Source organism: Rhinopithecus roxellana, chromosome 1 (assembly GCF_007565055.1).
Source record: "Rhinopithecus roxellana isolate Shanxi Qingling chromosome 1, ASM756505v1, whole genome shotgun sequence".
In the NCBI taxonomy this organism is placed as follows: domain Eukaryota; kingdom Metazoa; phylum Chordata; class Mammalia; order Primates; family Cercopithecidae; genus Rhinopithecus; species Rhinopithecus roxellana.
The window spans coordinates 169,190,693-169,208,521 of NC_044549.1; the positions used below are offsets into that span (position 1 = coordinate 169,190,693).

At 42.4% G+C, this 17,829-nt stretch overlaps 1 protein-coding gene across 8 annotated transcripts in view; it reads left to right on the forward strand.

Moving 5' to 3' along the window:
• THRB (thyroid hormone receptor beta) overlaps positions 1-17,492 on the forward strand; it is a 389,921-nt gene extending 372,429 nt beyond the window's left edge. For all 8 annotated transcript variants that reach the window (XM_030933219.1, XM_030933237.1, XM_030933217.1 and 5 more), the window contains 2 exons: positions 7,996-8,254; positions 12,591-17,492. In XM_030933219.1, coding sequence (XP_030789079.1) covers positions 7,996-8,254; positions 12,591-12,832 — 501 coding nt within the window. In that variant the 3' untranslated portion in view covers positions 12,833-17,492. The remainder of the gene's footprint in view (positions 1-7,995; positions 8,255-12,590) is intronic.
• The last annotated feature ends 337 nt before the right edge of the window (positions 17,493-17,829 follow it).

Here is a 17,829-nt window from a genome sequence, read left to right on the forward strand (position 1 = left end):
TGTCATCTGCAAACAGGGACAATTTGACTTCTTCTTTTCCTAACTGGATACCCTTGATTTCTTTCTCTTGCCTGATTGCCCTAGCCAGAACTTCCAAGACTATGTTGAATAGGAGTGGTGAGAGAGGACATCCCTGTCTTGTGCCAGTTTTCAAAGGGAATTTTTCCAGTTTTTGCCCATTCAGTATGATATTGGCTGTGGGTTTGTCATAAATAGCTCTTATTATTTTGAGGTACGTTCCAACAATAATGAATTTATTGAGCGTTTTTAGCATGAAGGGCTGTTGAATTTTGTCAAAAGCCTTTTCTGCATCTATTGAGATAATCATATGGTTCTTGTCTTTGGTTCTGTTTATATGCTGGATTACGTTTATTGATTTGCAAATGTTGAACCAGCCTTACATCCCAGGGATGAAGCCCACTTGATCATGGTGGATAAGCTTTTTGATGTGCTGCTGAATCTGGTTTGCCAGTATTTTATTGAGGATTTTTGCATCAATGTTCATCAGGGATATTGGTCTAAAATTCTCTTTTTTTGTTGTGTCTCTGCCAGGCTTTGGTATCAGGATGATGTTGGCCTCATAAAATGAGTTAGGGAGGATTCCCTCTTTTTCAATTGATTGGAATAGTTTCAGAAGGAATGGTACCAGCTCCTCTTTGTACCTCTGGTAGAATTCAGCTGTGAATCCATCTGGTCCTGGACTTTTTTTGGTTGGTAGGCTATTAATTATTGCCTCAATTTCAGAGCCTGCTATTGGTCTATTCAGGGATTCAACTTCTTCCTGGTTTGTCTTGGAAGAGTGTAAGTGTCCAGGAAATTATCCATTTCTTCTAGATTTTCTAGTTGATTTGCGTAGAGGTGTTTATAGTATTCTCTGATGGTAGTTTGTATTTCTGTGGGGTCCAGTGGTGATATCCCCTTTATCATTTTTTATTGCATCTATTTGATTCTTCTCTCTTTTCTTCTTTATTAGTCTTGCTAGCAGTCTGTCAATTTTGTTGATTTTTTCAAAAAACCAACTCCCGAATTCATTGATTTTTTAGAGGGTTTTTTGTGTCTCTATCTCCTTCAGTTCTGCTCTGATCTTAGTTATTTCTTGCCTTCTGCTAGCTTTTGAATCTGTTTGCTCTTGATTCCCCAGTTCTTTTAATTGTGATGTTAGAGTGTCAATTTTAGATCTTTCCAGCTTTCTCTTGTGGACATTTAGTGCTATAAATTTCCCTCTACACACTGCTTTAAATGTGTCCCAGAGATTCTGGTATGTTGTATCTTTGTTCTCATTGGTTTCAAAGAACATCTTTATTTCTGCCTTCATTTCGTTGTGTACCCAGTAGTCATTCAGGAGCAGGTTGTTCAGTTTCCATGTAGTTGAGTGGTTTTGATTGAGTTTCTTAGTCCTGAGTTCTAGTTTGATTGCACTGTGGTCTGAGAGACAGTTTGTTATAATTTCTGTTCTTTTACATTTGCTAAGGAGTGCTTTACTTCCAATTATGTGGTCAATTTTGGAATAAGTGCGATGTGGTGCTGAGAAGAATGTATATTCTGTTGATTTGGGGTGGAGAGTTCTATAGATGTCTATTAGGTCCGCTTGGTGCAGAGATGAGTTCAATTCCTGGAGATGCTTGTTAACTTTCTGTCTCGTTGATCTGTCTAATGTTGACAGTGGAGTGTTGAAGTCTCCCATTATTATTGTATGGGAGTCTAAGTCTCTTTGTAAGTCTCTAAGGACTTGCTTTATGAATCTGGGTGCTCCTGTATTGGGTGCATATATATTTAGGATAGTTAGCTCTTCCTGTTGAATTGATCCCTTTACCATTATGGAATGGCCTTCTTTGTCTCTTTTGATCTTTGATGGTTTAAAGTCTATTTTATCAGAAACTAGGATTGCAACCCCTGCTTTTTTTTGTTCTCCATTTGCTTGGTAGATCTTCCTCCATCCCTTTATTTTGAGCCTATGTATGTCTCTGCATGTGAGATGGGTCTCCTGAATACAGCAGACTGATGGGTCTTGACTCTTTATCCAGTTTGCCAGTCTGTGTCTTTTAATTGGAGCATTTAGTCCATTAACATTTAATGTTAATATTGTTATGTGTGAACTTGATCCTGCCATTATGATATTAACTGGTTATTTTGCTCGTTAGTTGATGCAGTTTCTTCCTAGCCTCGATGGTCTTTACATTTTGGCATGTTTTTGCGATGGCTGGTACCAGTTGTTCCTTTCCATGTTTAGGGCTTCCTTCAGGGTCTCTTGTAAGGCAGGCCTGGTGGTGACAAAATCTCTAAGCATTTGCTTATCTGTAAAGGATTTTATTTCTCCTTCACTTATGAAACTTAGTTTGGCTGGATATGAAATTCTGGGTTTAAAATTCTTTTCTTTAAGAATGTTGAATATCGGCCCCCACTCTCTTCTGGCTTGTAGGGTTTCTGCCGAGAGGTCTACTGTTAGTCTGATGGGCTTCCCTTTGTGGGTAACCCGACCTTTCTCTCTGGCTGGCCTTAAGATTTTTTCCTTCATTTCAACTTTGGTGAATCTGGCAATTATGTGTCTTGGAGTTGCTCTTCTCGAGGAGTATCTTTGTGGCATTCTCTGTATTTCCTGAATTTGAATGTTGGCCTGCCCTACTAGATTGGGGAAGTTCTCCTGGATGATATCCTGAAGAGTGTTTTCCAACTTGGTTCCATTTTCCCCCTCACTTTCAGGCACCCCAATCAGACGTAGATTTGGTCTTTTTACATAATCCCATACTTCTTGCAGGCTTTGTTCTTTTTCTTCTTTTTTCTTTTGGTTTCTCTTCTCACTTCATTTCATTCTTTCGATCCTCAATCGCTGATACTCTTTCTTCCAGTTGATCAAGTCAGTTACTGAAGCTTGTGGATTTGTCACGTATTTCTCGTGTCATGGTTTTCATCTCTGTCATTTCATTTATGACCTTCTCTGCATTAATTATTCTAGCTATCAATTCTTCCACTCTTTTTTCAAGATTTTTAATTTCTTTGTGCTGGGTACGTAATTCCTCCTTTAGCTCTGAGAAGTTTGATGGACTGAAGCCTTCTTCTCTCATCTCGTCAAAGTCATTCTCTGACCAGCTTTGATCCGTTGCTGGCGATGGGCTGTGCTCCTTTGCAGGGGGAGATGCGCTCTTATTTTTTGAATTTCCAGCTTTTCTGCCCTGCTTTTTCCCCATCTTTGTGGTTTTATCTGCCTCTGGTCTTTGATGATGGTGACGTACTGATGGGGTTTTGGTATAGATGTCCTTCCTGTTTGATAGTTTTCCTTCTAACAGTCAGGACCCTCAGCTGTAGGTCTGTTGGAGATTGCTTGAGGTCCACTCCAGACCCTGTTTGCCTGGGTATCAGCAGCAGAGGTTGCAGAAGATAGAATATTGCTGAACAGTGAGTGTACCTGTCTGATTCTTACTTTGGAAGCTTCCTCTCAGGGGTGTACTCCACCCTGTGAGGTGTGAGGTGTCAGACTGCCCCTAGTGGGGGATGTCTCCCAGTTAGGCTACTCAGGGGTCAGGGACCCACTTCAGCAGGCAGTCTGTCCCTTGTCAGATCTCAACCTCCATGTTGGGAGATCCACTGCTCTCTTCAAAGCTGTCAGACAGAGTCGTTCGGGTCTGCACAGGCCTCTGCTGCTTCCCCTCTTGTTTTTTAGCTGTGCCCTGTCCCCAGAGGTGGAGTCTACAGAGACAGGCAGGTTTCCTTGAGCAGCTGTGAGCTCCACCCAGTTTGAGCTTCCCAGCGTCTTTGTTTACCTACTTAAGCCTCAGCAATGGCGGGCACCCCTCCCCCAGCCTCACTGCTGCCTTGTGGTTAGATCGCAGACTGCTGTGCTAGCAATGAGGGAGGCTCTGTGGCCGTGGGACCCTCCCGGCCAGGTGTGGGTATAATCTCCTGGTGTGCCCGTTTGCTTAAAGTGCAGTATTGGGGTGGGAATTACCCGATTTTCCAGGTGTTGTGTGTCTCAGTTCGTCTGGCTAGGAAAAGGGATTTCCTTCCCCCTTGCGCTTGCCAGGTGAGGCAATGCCTCGCCCTGCTTCAGCTCTCGCTGGTCAGGCTGCAACAGCTGACCAGCACCGATTGTCCGGCACTCCCCAGTGAGATGACCCCAGTACCTCAGTTGAAAATGCAGAAATCACCGGTCTTCTGTGTCGCTCGCGCCGGGAGTTGGAGACTGGAGCTGTTCCTATTCGGCCATCTTGCTCCGCCCCCACCCCCCCACCCCCACAATATATGGATTTTGAAGGTATACAGACCTTCAGTCTATAGCACCAGGGTACCTGATAAGCTACTACCCACGGCCTTGCAGTAGCAATGACTCAGACCCCACACCTAAAGAAGTCAGTAGGTACTGAGGAAGGGACTTTGACTTATATCTCTGTGTTGGCCATGGAGCTGCCCATGCCTTTGATGCCTTTTTTAAAAGTAGACATCTATTAACATTTTAGAGGATATTACAAAAATTACACATATTCATTGAAGGTTTATTTATACAACATAATAAAGGTAATGATTTATGGTAACACTACAAGATTTTGGCACCTATTTTAGTCTTTCTTCAAATATTTATGTGTGTACACACACACATACACATATATACATATATATGAAGTATAAAATATATTTAATGTATACCACAATGTACTGTATATGAAATTATTTTTAACTTTTTATTAAAGAATGTATATATGTCATAAGAGTGCAGCTCAATAAATTTTTACAAACTGAACCCACCCACATGATCGGCACCAAGATAAAGAAACAGATCGTTACCAGCACCTGTCACTGAACTAACTTTTTACCCTCAATGGGAGGACATAGCATTTACATATGTTTTCACAAAATGATTTTCAATGACCACATAGTATTCCAAAGAATACATCTGCCATAAATTGTGTTATCTGTTTTTACTGGATCTATAGTTCATTTCCAATTTTTCACTAATAAAAACATGCTTATGTGATTTTTCTGGCAACTATATCCTGCTCACATCACTGACTATGTCTGACATGGAATTTAAGGACCAAGATATACAGGCTTTTGATATGTGCTGCCAAATGGCCCTGGAAAGAGAAAGTACGTGCACTCTCACATCCGCACCGACAGGCTTGTTTCCCCTCACTCCTGCCAGTTCTGGCTGTCATCTTTCTGTTTTGTTTGCGGGGATGGTTGTGTTTTCCTGGACCTCTCTTGGTCCTCTCCCTGGCTGTGTCCCTTTGCCCCCAGTTCTTGGGTCTGAGGAGAAACTCTATTGAGTCTGTTACCTCTACAGCTCCAGCCAGCCTGCCAGTCACATGGTGCCCTTTGAATGCCACCCCCCAGAGATTTTTTTTTTTTTTTTTAATGTAAAGCTCATGTAAACCACTGAAGATATATTTCAGTTGAAGGAAGAAAACAGAAGCAGCAGCCGTCTCCACCACCAGGAACAAACACACTGCGCACTTTCGTCTGTGGCAAGGGTGAGGGGTCAACATGGAACTTTTCAAGCACAGGTTGTGGCAAGCTTGTCTATCCAAGTTTCCCTAAAAGTCCAAGCCTATTTCATTTTTGATTCCATCTCTCCTTCTACCCTGATATCATGTGGTCTGCCGACTACAAAAGACGATGGCGGTGGGATGGTGGGAGCACCTTTACAGCAGAGATGCATGTGCTTTCTGTCTTTGAGGCCTCCTGATGACCTTTAGCCTTTTATACTCTCTTGGAAACCCAGAAGAGAGGAATTAACTGTATAGGTTCGTGAGCTACCTGTATAGGTTCGTGAGCTACCCGTGGAGTGGGCTGGAGATCTCAGGTGGTCTTGAGAGCCAGTGGTCTCTTGCCAGAGGCAGTTTATCACATCTGCTATTCAAACTGTGTTCATGATAATTGTTCTTCTAAGATCCATGCCAACCCACCAAACAAGACTGGCATGACACCAGGGGCTTCACAAGATCTAAAATCATCGCTGGCAGAGCTGCCAAAACAACATGCAAAATCACTCCTAGAGTGCAGGGCCCTGTCGTCTTTGCCAGTCAACCTGAGTGATGCTCTCCTAAGGAGGCAGGAAGAACCTGTGGGAGTATCCCTGCATCTCCGCCTGTCAGGCCCTTGTTGAGTGTTCTCACAATGAAAGCATTTTGGCAGGTGTCTAAGAGATTATTTGCCCACGTGTTGAAACAAATCTCACCAGGATCCTACAAATCCCTCTTAAAGGAAAAGGCATCTGGCCCAGTTTTTAAACCATTGGTGATCCTTTGCAAATACTTATTCAGCTTTTATTTAAATTTGAACTAATCTTCAACAGTTGGTATTTAAACTAGAAATTTGGAAAGGAAAATTTCTATTTCATCTATAATCAGAATTGGTTTCAAAGGTGGGGCCTGCCCAAGTTTGCACACTTTGTGACACATTTTAAAAATAAATGGTTTGATCTGATTAGTAACTTCTTGTTGCTGTTCTATGCTAGTCATTCTCAAGAGTGGGCTCTGTGAACCAGCAACATAAGCATTACCTGGGAACTTGGGGGAAATGCAGAAACTCAGGGGTTGGGGCCAGCAATCTGTGTTTAACCATCAGAACCTAGACAAAAGCAAATCGCAGTGCTTTTTAAAAAACGAGTGGAAGGAGAGAATTCATATATGTATGGATTCCAGAATCAAATATGCAATGACTTATTCTGATAACTGGTAAAGTGACTAGGCTGAGCTAGTGAAAAATATAAAATGCCCAGTATTTTAGACGTAATTCAGTTGTATTACTTTTATATAATAACCTAAATTGGACTGGTCGAGTATTGCCAAGAGCATTTCCCAAAATAAATCTGTAACTGCTCTAATGAAGAGATAGATATTAGGTGTTACTCACATATTTGTTGTTTATGGAAACTCAGTCATATCCATGGTAAAAAGAGTTATGTTTCCTTCTTCTCTTGGCATTGGATTCTGACAGATCCAGTTTCAAATCCTAACCTCACTCATGAAACATTCATGTGACCACCTCACCCCCACACCCAGCTTGTTACCCTCTCAGTGCCTAGATTTCCACATCTGTAAGTAATATGGAATTCGAATATTTACCTCATTGTACTGCTGTGAAGATTAAATGAGGTGGTGCATGGAAATCTGGGCATGATGCCCAGTTCATCAAACACACCCATTTACTAATAGCCTTCCAACTACTTTGATAATGGCATTTAATTAAACAGTCTCCCCTTCCAGAAAATAAGATTCTGGTTTTTATTATTTTGCCTATGAGCAAAGGTATTTTTTATTATTAATGTTGCCACATTCTCACAAATCCTAATTAACAGGGTAACCAAATGAGCTTAAAAGGAGATTGCAACACTGGCAGAAAGACCCAGTGTGTTGAGTAATCCTGTGTCTAAGGTGCTGAGAAGAACACAACCTTGGGAATCAGGAGGACTGAATTCTGCTCTCCCTTCTGCCTTTAAGTCCCTGGGTGACTTTAGATGAAGCTTATATCTCAGGGCCTCATGGGCAACATGTATCTCTGCCAACCACCCTCTAGTTTTGTGCCAAGAGGCTCCAAGAGCAAATGTGCTTCAAAAACCAAAAGGAAGCCCAGTTGCCAGCTAAACAGTAGGGTAAGCCGTTACCTATTCAAGCTACAAGACAAAAAAACAAACAAAAATGGAGAGTTTCACATAAACCCTGCTCTCAGGCAGTTATCAGTTGAAGTTATAATACAAACCCCCAAACTGAGGGGTTATCAGCACAGCTTCACACACGACTGTTATAGCGTTTGGACTGTATCTGTCATAAAAGCAATGCAAACTCCTGACGTTAAAGTTGGTGCAGATTACAGCCAACTTTGAGTATGAAAAATGGTTGTTGAAAGCCTGTAGCCAAGTAGGGAAGGGAAAACCATGGGCTCAAACAATGCAGGACAAATGTTCATCACAAGGTTATTCCTATTGCTTTTGAGATACTGTATGTTGTTCCTGACTGGCATTTTTCCATTTGTTCTTTGCTGACATGAGCTGGTTCTTTTCAGCTGCCATGTGAAGACCAGATCATCCTCCTCAAAGGCTGCTGCATGGAGATCATGTCCCTTCGCGCTGCTGTGCGCTATGACCCAGAAAGTGAGACTTTAACCTTGAATGGGGAAATGGCAGTGACACGGGGCCAGCTGAAAAATGGGGGTCTTGGGGTGGTGTCAGACGCCATCTTTGACCTGGGCATGTCTCTGTCTTCTTTCAACCTGGATGACACTGAAGTAGCCCTCCTTCAGGCCGTCCTGCTGATGTCTTCAGGTGAGTGTGCCTAGACTCGTCAGTGGGCATCCAAAGAGCTTTTGCTTGTCTAGTGCTAATTCCAATCACTTGAGTTTTCAGTCCCCCTTTAGCTTCAGAATATAGCTCACTCTTCTTCAGTGAGAAATTGCAGACTTGCCACTGGATTGGGAACTTAAAGGGGAGTGTCAGATGTCTGATGCTTTTTGCAGTGTCCCAGGATAGAAAAAAGCCAAAGGAGCCATCTTAAAGACTCTATGAACTGATCCACCTTTGGTGGATACTCTGCAGCCCTCTTCGTAGTCTCTGGCCAAACCTGCCTCCTTCTGCTTTGGGGTATGCCAGATATGGATGTGAGTGACCACACGATTGTGTGTTAAGTTCTGTGTGTGGAAACCATGGAGGCAAGCTAGAATTTGTTCGTGGCTTAGCTACAACTGAAGTTTCAGTTATCTACTGCTAAATAGCACACCAACCCAAAACTTAGTGGCTTAAACATCCAAGATGACTGGAGTTCAGCTGGGACATCAAACACTGGTTCAGGCCTCCCTCTATGCGACCTTTCCTCCTGCAGGGTAGACTTCTTACTTAGCTGTTGATTTCCAAGAGAAAGAGTCCCAAGCACACAAAAGCAGAAGCTGCAGATCCCACGAGGCCCAGTCTCAAATCACACAGCATCACTTCATCCACATTGGATTGGCCAAAACAAGTCTGAGTGCCAGCCAGGACTCAACAGTCCCCCTGTAGATGGGAGGAGAGCACAGAATGGGCAGCCGTCTGTAAGCCACTACACATCAAACCCTTTCAGGGAAGATAGTTTTAAATAGAAGTGGTTTCAGAGTCCTCTGCATTTTCAGGGCACCCAAGTGTTGCTGTGCTTTGGCACTTGTCACTCTGCGCTGTAACTACCTGCTTCACTTGTCCACGTAAGTCCCTGTGGACTTTTTTTTTTTTTTTTGAGGACGTGAATATGTCTAATTTTACATCCAGCACCTAGGCCAGTGTTCAGTAGAATTCAAGAAATGTTTATTGGATAAATGGCTGAATATGTGGGTAAAATATACATCGAGAATCCTTTGTAGAGTCGCTGCTTCCTGGTTAACTCTATAGGATTTTTTTTTTTTTAAACCTGAGACAGGCTCTTGCTCTATTGCCCAGGCTGGAGTGCAGTGGTGTAAACACAGCTCATCGCAGACTTGACCTGCTGGGCTCAAGAGATTCTCCTGCCTCAGCCTCTCCAGGCACACACCACCACCCCTGGCTAATTGTTTATTGTTTTGTAGAGAGAGACGGGTCTCACTATGTTGCCCAGGTTGGTCTTGAACTCCTGGGCTCAAATGATCTTCTCACCTCAGCCTCCCGAAGTGCTGGGATTATAGGCACGAGCCACCATGCCTGGCCTAGAATTATTTTTTTAAAGCTGATCTAGAAATGTATTTACTATAGGAACTTTAGATATGGCAGACTTTTCAAAAAGAAACACTTCCTTTTATTATGGAAAATTTCAAGGGTAAGTAGATAGAATAGCATCATGAACTTCCGTGTACACTGTGGCACACAGACTCCAGACCAACCCCCCACACTCCCCACCTCCTAGTGTTCACACCCTGGATAATCTCCTGTCCTTCAGTGTGTGCAGGACCCATGCCTTGATCCTAACCAAGAGAATATGGCAAATTTGGTGTCACCCCCCATGTGATTACATTACATAATCTAAGATTCCCTCTTGCTGGCAGACTTGCTCTAGGAACTCTCCGTGCCAGCTTCATGAGGTAAACCACCATGCGGGGAAAGTTCCCATGACAGGAGCTGTAGACAACCTCTAGGGCTGAGGGTGGTCTCCAGCGACAGCCAGCAAGAAATGGGGCCCACAGTCGTTCAGGAGAATTATTCTCGGAGAAATGAAATTTATATCTTATCCAAGCTTCTCCTCACACACTCCCTGTGTGACTTTGGGTGACCCCTACCTTCTCTGGGCTTCAGTGACCTTTAAAATGAAGAAATTAAGCTACATACACGGGAATTATATTTCTGGAGGGACTCATGGTAATTTTTTTAGCTGAGATTTTAGAGGTACAAAGACACTTTTAAATAATGTTGAATCACACCATGAGATAGCTATTTCTTTGACAGTTTTCTCTTCCTGGTAAAATCTCCTTCCAAATAAGGCAAGGAGAGAGACTCAGTGTGGTGCTAGTCTGCCTTTAACACCTCTCTAACACTTACTAACCTTCCTTTTTAACAAAGAGAGAGTGGATCTCAGGAGCAATGTTCAGCCAGAACCTTCAGCTCCAGAGTAACAAAGGCTTTTGCCATGCATCCATTTTTGTGGTTATCTTCTTATTTATGTCAAATGGATTTTTATTACTGAATAATAAGATGTTTCCTCTTTAGTGAGTCAGTTTCACAGATTATTAAGCAAATCATAGTTAAGATAGATAAAGGGAGAAGTAGGTGGAGATGGCAAAAACTGAATGTGATGCCAGACACTATCAAACACCAAAGTGAATGATTCTTCCCAGTTCTCTCATGTTGTGAGGCTGACACTGCCTGACAGCTACAGGACAACTTAATAACTTTTCACACCCCACCCTCCCTAGTGATGTGGACCCTCTTCATTAATACTGCCAGGACCAGGAAAATATTACAAGACACTGTGCATTTGGCAAATGATAGCTGCCTGTCGGAGCCCCAAGTCTCCAATTCCTCTGCAGCCTGATGTTCTAAGCCCCATGTTTTGTGTGCCATTTCAGTTACACAATATCTTAGACTTTTTCTTCAAAGACTTTTCCAAGAGCCACTACTTCTAAGTTCCTTGGTCCTGCAGTGCAAAAAGAAAAAATGAAAATGATCTGAAAGACATTCCTTTGAGAACTTTTGTCTTAAGGAGTTAAAATGGTCTTCGGTCTTTAAAATGTTTCTCTCTTCATAAACCTGTTCAGTGCAACTCAAGCATCATCAAAATGTCAATTCGTACTCGCTGTGTCATTTATGTGACCATCTCATCTTTATCTCTTTAATGCCACAAAACCCACATTGTATTTTCCCTTTGAAAGAATACATCCGAAGCCATAATATGTTGATCTTCTATCTGGATTAAAAATTAAAGGATCCTGTGGAAAATTCTTGCACACTCAAAGAAAGAGAGAAGATAAGGGAGAGGGAGAAAGGGAGAACCAGCAAATCCACAGAGCAGCTTCATCAAATATGAAGGAAAACACAAGATAAAAATGTACAAATTTCCATTTGAGCTAAATAGGGGATTCCAAAAGCCCGTATGGTTTGTTAGTTTGTTTAGACTCAGAAGGGTGAATTGAGACATTAGCCCTGATTCTTCCTTTCCAATGAAGCAGAACCCTGTTTAGATTCCTACTGATACAAACACCTCCATAATTGGACCCTTGAAGTGTGAATTCATTTGAATTGAAGAGAACTGAGCAGGGGCGTGTTGGGCCTCCTGGAGCTATTTGAAGAATTCATCCAGGTTTATAGATTATTTTTGTCACCCAAGTGTCTGCAGCCCAGCTATTCCCCAGTTGTCCAGCCTCCTTGTGTCACCCCTTTGTTTATCACTTTTGGAAACTGACTTGAGCCTCTCCCACATACTGTGGGAAGCCCAGTAGTCTATGCAGGACTTGGGAAGATTTCCTGGGCTTTCCAGGGTCCCAGTGTCCTCTCACTCCAGCTCCCACTGTAGCTGTTCTCTTCTCTGCATGGGGTGACTCTGGCACAGCTCCCCTCCCCTTTTCTTTTCATTTCAATTCCAAAATCATGACTAAAACCAGGCTGCTATGGTAGCAATTTTACTAAAGGCATAAGGAAAGGGAAAGGCCAGTTCATTGCAGCCTGGAAGACAACACAAAGTTAAACATGGTGTTTCTTGGTCCTCAAGGAAATGTCTTACTATTCCGCATTCCTCCTTTGGCCTCAGGCCTGCTGCAATGTCCCCAGTCCCTTCATATATCTCCCCTTTCTATGCATGTCCGTGCTAGTCCTCTCCCCTCTCCCAGGCAGCCAGTGAAAATTCAAAATTGTTCCCCTAATCTTGCAGAATATTTCAGCTGTCAGCCTTCTCCTCCTGTACCCTAGGAGGGAGGCATCACCTTTCACACCCAAGAAGGTGATCTGTCTAAACAGAGATATTTATCTGAACAAAGTACTGCCTCTCTTCATAGAAATGATGCCACTCCCCTGGTACCTGGTCCCTGGAGCACCAGAGTTCACGCTGCATCCATGCTTATGGCTAAGAGGGAAGACCCTAGATCTGCCCGCCTCCCACTAAAGGCCTGGAATTGGACAAAGCAAGCCTTCCCTGTTCCATCTCTGAATCAATGTCCATCTTCTCTCTTCCCCACAGATCGCCCGGGGCTCGCCTGTGTTGAGAGAATAGAAAAGTACCAAGATAGTTTCCTGCTGGCCTTTGAACACTATATCAATTACCGAAAACACCACGTGACACACTTTTGGCCAAAACTCCTGATGAAGGTGACAGACCTGCGGATGATAGGAGCCTGCCATGCCAGCCGCTTCCTGCACATGAAGGTGGAATGCCCCACAGAACTCTTCCCCCCTTTGTTCTTGGAAGTGTTCGAGGATTAGACTGACTGGATTCATTCTCATAATTCCTACAGCACTACTGGGTGTCATTTCATTCCATTGCCTAGCTCTTCTTTGTTTGTTTCTTTGTGTCAGGAGGGATTATTTGGGAGGGAAAAGGGAAGTAGTCCTTGGCATAGACATGGATGAAATTGCCCCTGGAATGCGGGTACTTGAAACTATTGCATTTCGTTCTCCGGTCCTTTGATGTGAATGCTCTGAAGGTTTTACGGTTGTAGAGGTGGGGTGGGGGACAATCATTAACTCACCAGCATCAAGCATCACCAGCTCCCACCCATCCCCAGTCCGAGACTCGAGTCAGCAAAATGGCACTGCAGGACACTAAAGAAGCCTTAAAACCAAGATAATACGACCACCTCCACCCAATCCTGATGTGTGCAGGGCTGAAGTTAGCAGAGTACAGACCACGTTTAGTTAGATGTGGCTTTCAGCCTTTTAGGGAAAGACTTGAACAAATTTTCACCTGTTCAAGAGCATGCTGTTTCCAGCACTCTTTATCGTCTCCTAGGAGCATAACTTGGAATGCACAGGAATATTTGTGTCCTAAAAAATCAGTTGTCCTTCCAATATCAGTTTTATACCCTTATTAGATTTAATTCAAGTTATACAAGGGTGTGACTCAAGGATGTACAGATATTGACTGATTGAGGCCAACAAGGAAAATAATTATTTTCAGTGAGCCCAGAGAAATTAGAAATCTTCACCAATGTCAGTGATTCCATGGTTTCCAAAAATTCATAGTATTACCTCACAGTAGGAAGGCTTCTTTCCCATTTAGGCTCAGAAAATACTTACAGAAATCAAACCTATTCACAGGGTGGCACCCCTTTTCTGTGGCATCTGATCTGTCATCTCCCAAGCTCCCGAACTTCTTTATCCAGGTTGTATCTTTGCTGAGCTGACAACAGATTTCTCTATGGATCAAATATTCTAATCAAGGAAAGATACGCTGAAATTTCAGTCTTCTTCCAGAGAAATTCTGAGGAGAGATTAGTGCAGCTACATTCTCAGTTGAAGGAAATGCAGTGTTCTGAGGGCCCCTTTGTGTCCCGATAGCTGGAGGATGCTTCCTTCTGGTTAGATCCTCAAGCTCCTTGCCTCATTGACAAATGTCTCCTAGTCCCCTTTTTCCCTCTGACTCTGAGGCACTAGCATAGCTTGACTATCTCTAAACAGAGACTGGCCCTGCTACTGACCCTCCTGTCCCTCTTATAGCACACCCTGACAGATACTCAATAGAAAACACCTGCAGACCATGTGCACACTTACCTTTCCTGCCCAACCTGCCTTCCCAATGGCCCATGCGAGAATAGCTTGTGCCCAGAAAACAAACAGTGACACTTCATCTCTTCAGTGTCAGAAAATGGGCATAGAATGTACCCATGCAATTGAATGTATCTCATTCTCCACTGGCATAGTAGATATAAAGTATTCCTTTGCCTACCTTTTACTGCCTTATCCTGGAAATATTGGGGAAAATAAGCCATATCAGTGAGATTTACCTAAAAACAAAGGAAGGAAAGTCACTGTGAAAACCAAGTAGATGCTTTAAGTTTGGTGGGGCATAACTGGCCCAGAAGTCTGGGTGCCTGAGTTCTAGGGCGTGCTCTGTCAGCTGGTAGATTTGTAATTCTAGGTCTTGGTTTTCTCGCCTGGTGAATAAGTCATGATCTCTAAAACCCTTCCTGTCCTTAATATTGTATGCATTTCAAGGGGAAAAAATCTGGTTCCTTTGATTTTTTTTTAACACTTAAATTCCTAACTTTATTAGACAAGAAGTATGGCCCACTTAACACTTAAGGAACATAAATTTGGTATTGACTCGAAATAATAATTTGACACAATACTAGTCAATCATTTAGAGTCCTTGGAAAAAGAAGAGGAACAGCACTGAAAATTCCAAGTGTGATTGGAAATTATCTGGGAGCGGGGAATTAAATGTTCAATGCATGAAAGCAATTGTACTGGCTTCTGGGAAAAAGGAAACAAGAACATTGCTATGGAACTTGTTACCCAAAGAAAGGAAGTAAGTGAAAAGATTTACAATTATAAGCACGAAGGTCATTGGCAGATTACCTGCTTTATCTACAGACAGATCGTTTTGGGGTTTGGTTTTGTCTAGGCAGTCTCTGGCCAGGCTCCTTAAGTGCTTGCTCTGCTAATATTTCAGCTTCCTCTCGACTCCTTGAGGAACCACGCTTTGGAAGACAAACACTTAGCCACCTCTGTGCTCCAGGGTAACCCTGAGAAGCTCTGCTGTCTGGGGCAAGCTTTCTTTCCAAAGGGAATGAGAGGAAGGCAAGCAGGCAGGGTCCTGCAGCATCAGGCCTTCTGGGGAGTTTCCTCATTTTGTTTGACAGGGTCCTCAGTACATCGGACACCCAGATTTGAATATAAGTTCAGAGCCTGATCTCAAGCTAAATCAGAATGCTTTGGGGACTAACCATGATCGAGAATTGGCCAAATGGTATAGCATATAACAGTCATCCAGCCAGCCCAAGTAAAGGAACACTTGATCCTTGGCACCTTAAATGATTGCCTTCAATAGGCAAACTGCTGGTCTGGAAATCTTGTTGAAGGCTGAATACTTCATGTGGAGTAGGACAAGCCTTAGCCCACTTCAGGTTGAAAGGAAAGGCCATAGGACTCAAAAGACAATGACTCTGAAACTAAACTCCTTCCTTCTGAAGCTGACAGAGGTACTTAGTGCATCTCAAGACTCCATCTCATAAAACTCATTTGTGAGGGATTTGCTCTAGATTTTTCTAAACATTTTTTCATCTATTGTCCAGACTTGCAAATCCAGTGTGGACCTGACGGAGACACCCTTCACACCTGCGCTCCCACCCCCTCGGCAGGGAGACGTCTCAGTAGAGGAGAACACACCCATTATGCTGGGATTCGTATTTATAAGTCACTTCCCTTTTAGGGATGAGCGGTGTGGGGTGTGTGTGCGTGCGTGAGCGTGTGCGCGTGCGTGTGCGTGTGTGGCCCTCAAGTGTACTTTGCTGTTCAATTTAGACGTGCAGTATTTCCAGAAACAATGAAAAAAGTAAGATGTTTTCTTCTTTATGATTCTGCTCAAAACACCACGTGCCGCCTCAGAGCTTTTTCTAGAGCCTCGGTCCTCAATGACGCGCTTGACGTGTTGATGCCTCAGCCCAGCGAAACCCCCTCACCTGTGCCCCGGGCGACAGCTCTTCAGTGTGCAGTGCAGGCCTGGGGTGGACTGCCAGGCCTTCGCTCTGTACCAGCAACGCCGTTCTTGTTGCTCCTCCCTGAACAGGGGTACAAGCCCTGGCCCCTCCTCGACACTAAGCCCCCCACAGACTCAGCCTCCAAGGAACCGCTGAGCACCCTCGAAGCATGTCATTGTCAGTGATACCTTTTTATTCTATGGAACTCTAACCTATTCGTGTCATATTGACCTTTTGCTGCATGAGTCATAAATTATGAAATCAGTCTTACGGTTTTTGAAATGTAGCCAGCATTTGTAAGGCTAAACCTTTTTCATGAACTGAATTTAAGTGAATACCCAAGCCACAGTTCCTCTTCAAATGGAGAGTGATGATCGACGTTTGAATCTCTTTGCCCTTTCCAACGGCTATGGCATCAGGTTCTAAAATAAGCTCGTAATTTTTCCTGTTATTTTAATAATATGGAAATATTAGCATAGTGTTTCTTTTGATAGTGATAGACTATAATCCATATTTAAATTTTATAGAGAAGAAATTTTATTGTACTGTGATGTAGATATTTATTATCCAGGTAAGGATTTGCCCGGTGTGTATTTTTTACAATTGAGACATTTTACTTTAATCTTTAAAAAAAAAAAAAAATGCGTTAAAAACACACTCAAAAAAAAAAAAAGAAAAAGAAAAACAGACTGGGGGAAAAAAGGTTTGGCCTTATCACAGAATTTTTACTGTGCTGTATAAATGTTTGCAAATGCGAAAAGTGTGCATTTATAGTATGTTTCCACATTAATTAATGCCGCCTTCAAGAGCAATATTGTGCAGGTAAAACGCTGTTTGTGGCTTTCTGTTGCACAGTTAAAGTTGACCCGCCCTATGCACAAGACAATCAAATATAAATCTGTCCTCCTCAGGATGCAGATAATACTCATGTAAATTATGGAGCACAATGTAAGACAAAAGAAGACACTTTACATATGTTTTGTTGATACAGAAATTATCAGGGCATGAATGAGCTGATGTGACATTATGCCACTTCTTTCTTTTGGTTCTCTCTTATTAACTTGGCATTTTTAATTTGACCATAGAGCCAAATTGGTTCTCCATGCTTTCCTCATAGAAAATCCTTTTTTTTTTTTTTTTTTCCCATAATGTTTTCATGCCCTGAGAATCAGAAAAATACTACAGAATAGAAAAAGATTTAGTCATTGGGAGATTTGTGTTTTGCAAACAGTGTTAAGTGATATTGCTAGATGGTGATATTTTTTTCAGCCTAAAACTCTGTTGAAATCTGCGATCAAAATGTTTTAAACTATCCAAAAAAAATTTGTATATTTGGGAAAAATGGATTTTTACATAGCTTTTGTATGCAGATATAAAACTGTAATTATGAATATAGTGGGCGTAGATAAACTCATAAGCTTAAATTCTAAAAAAGAAAAAGCTTATAACAGATATATTTTCCTGTCTCTTTCTTTAAATATTATTATTTTCTACATAGGCAAAGAGTTGCCTTCACTTCTCACTTCAGCTGCTGCCAAAAGAGGGAAACAAAGATGTAAGGACATTTATTTCATAAACAGACATCTACTAGAATAAGCAAATGTACTTGAGAAGAAAGTATGGAGGGAGAGAAGAAACTAAATAAAATGCTGATGGGGGGGTTACCTCTTTGGAAGGGGCCACAGAGATGAGGGGAGGAGAGAGGTAAAGTTTTGTAGCTCAAGGACAACATTCATCTTCTCATCTCAAATTATTCAGGAATATTACTCATGGAATTATATT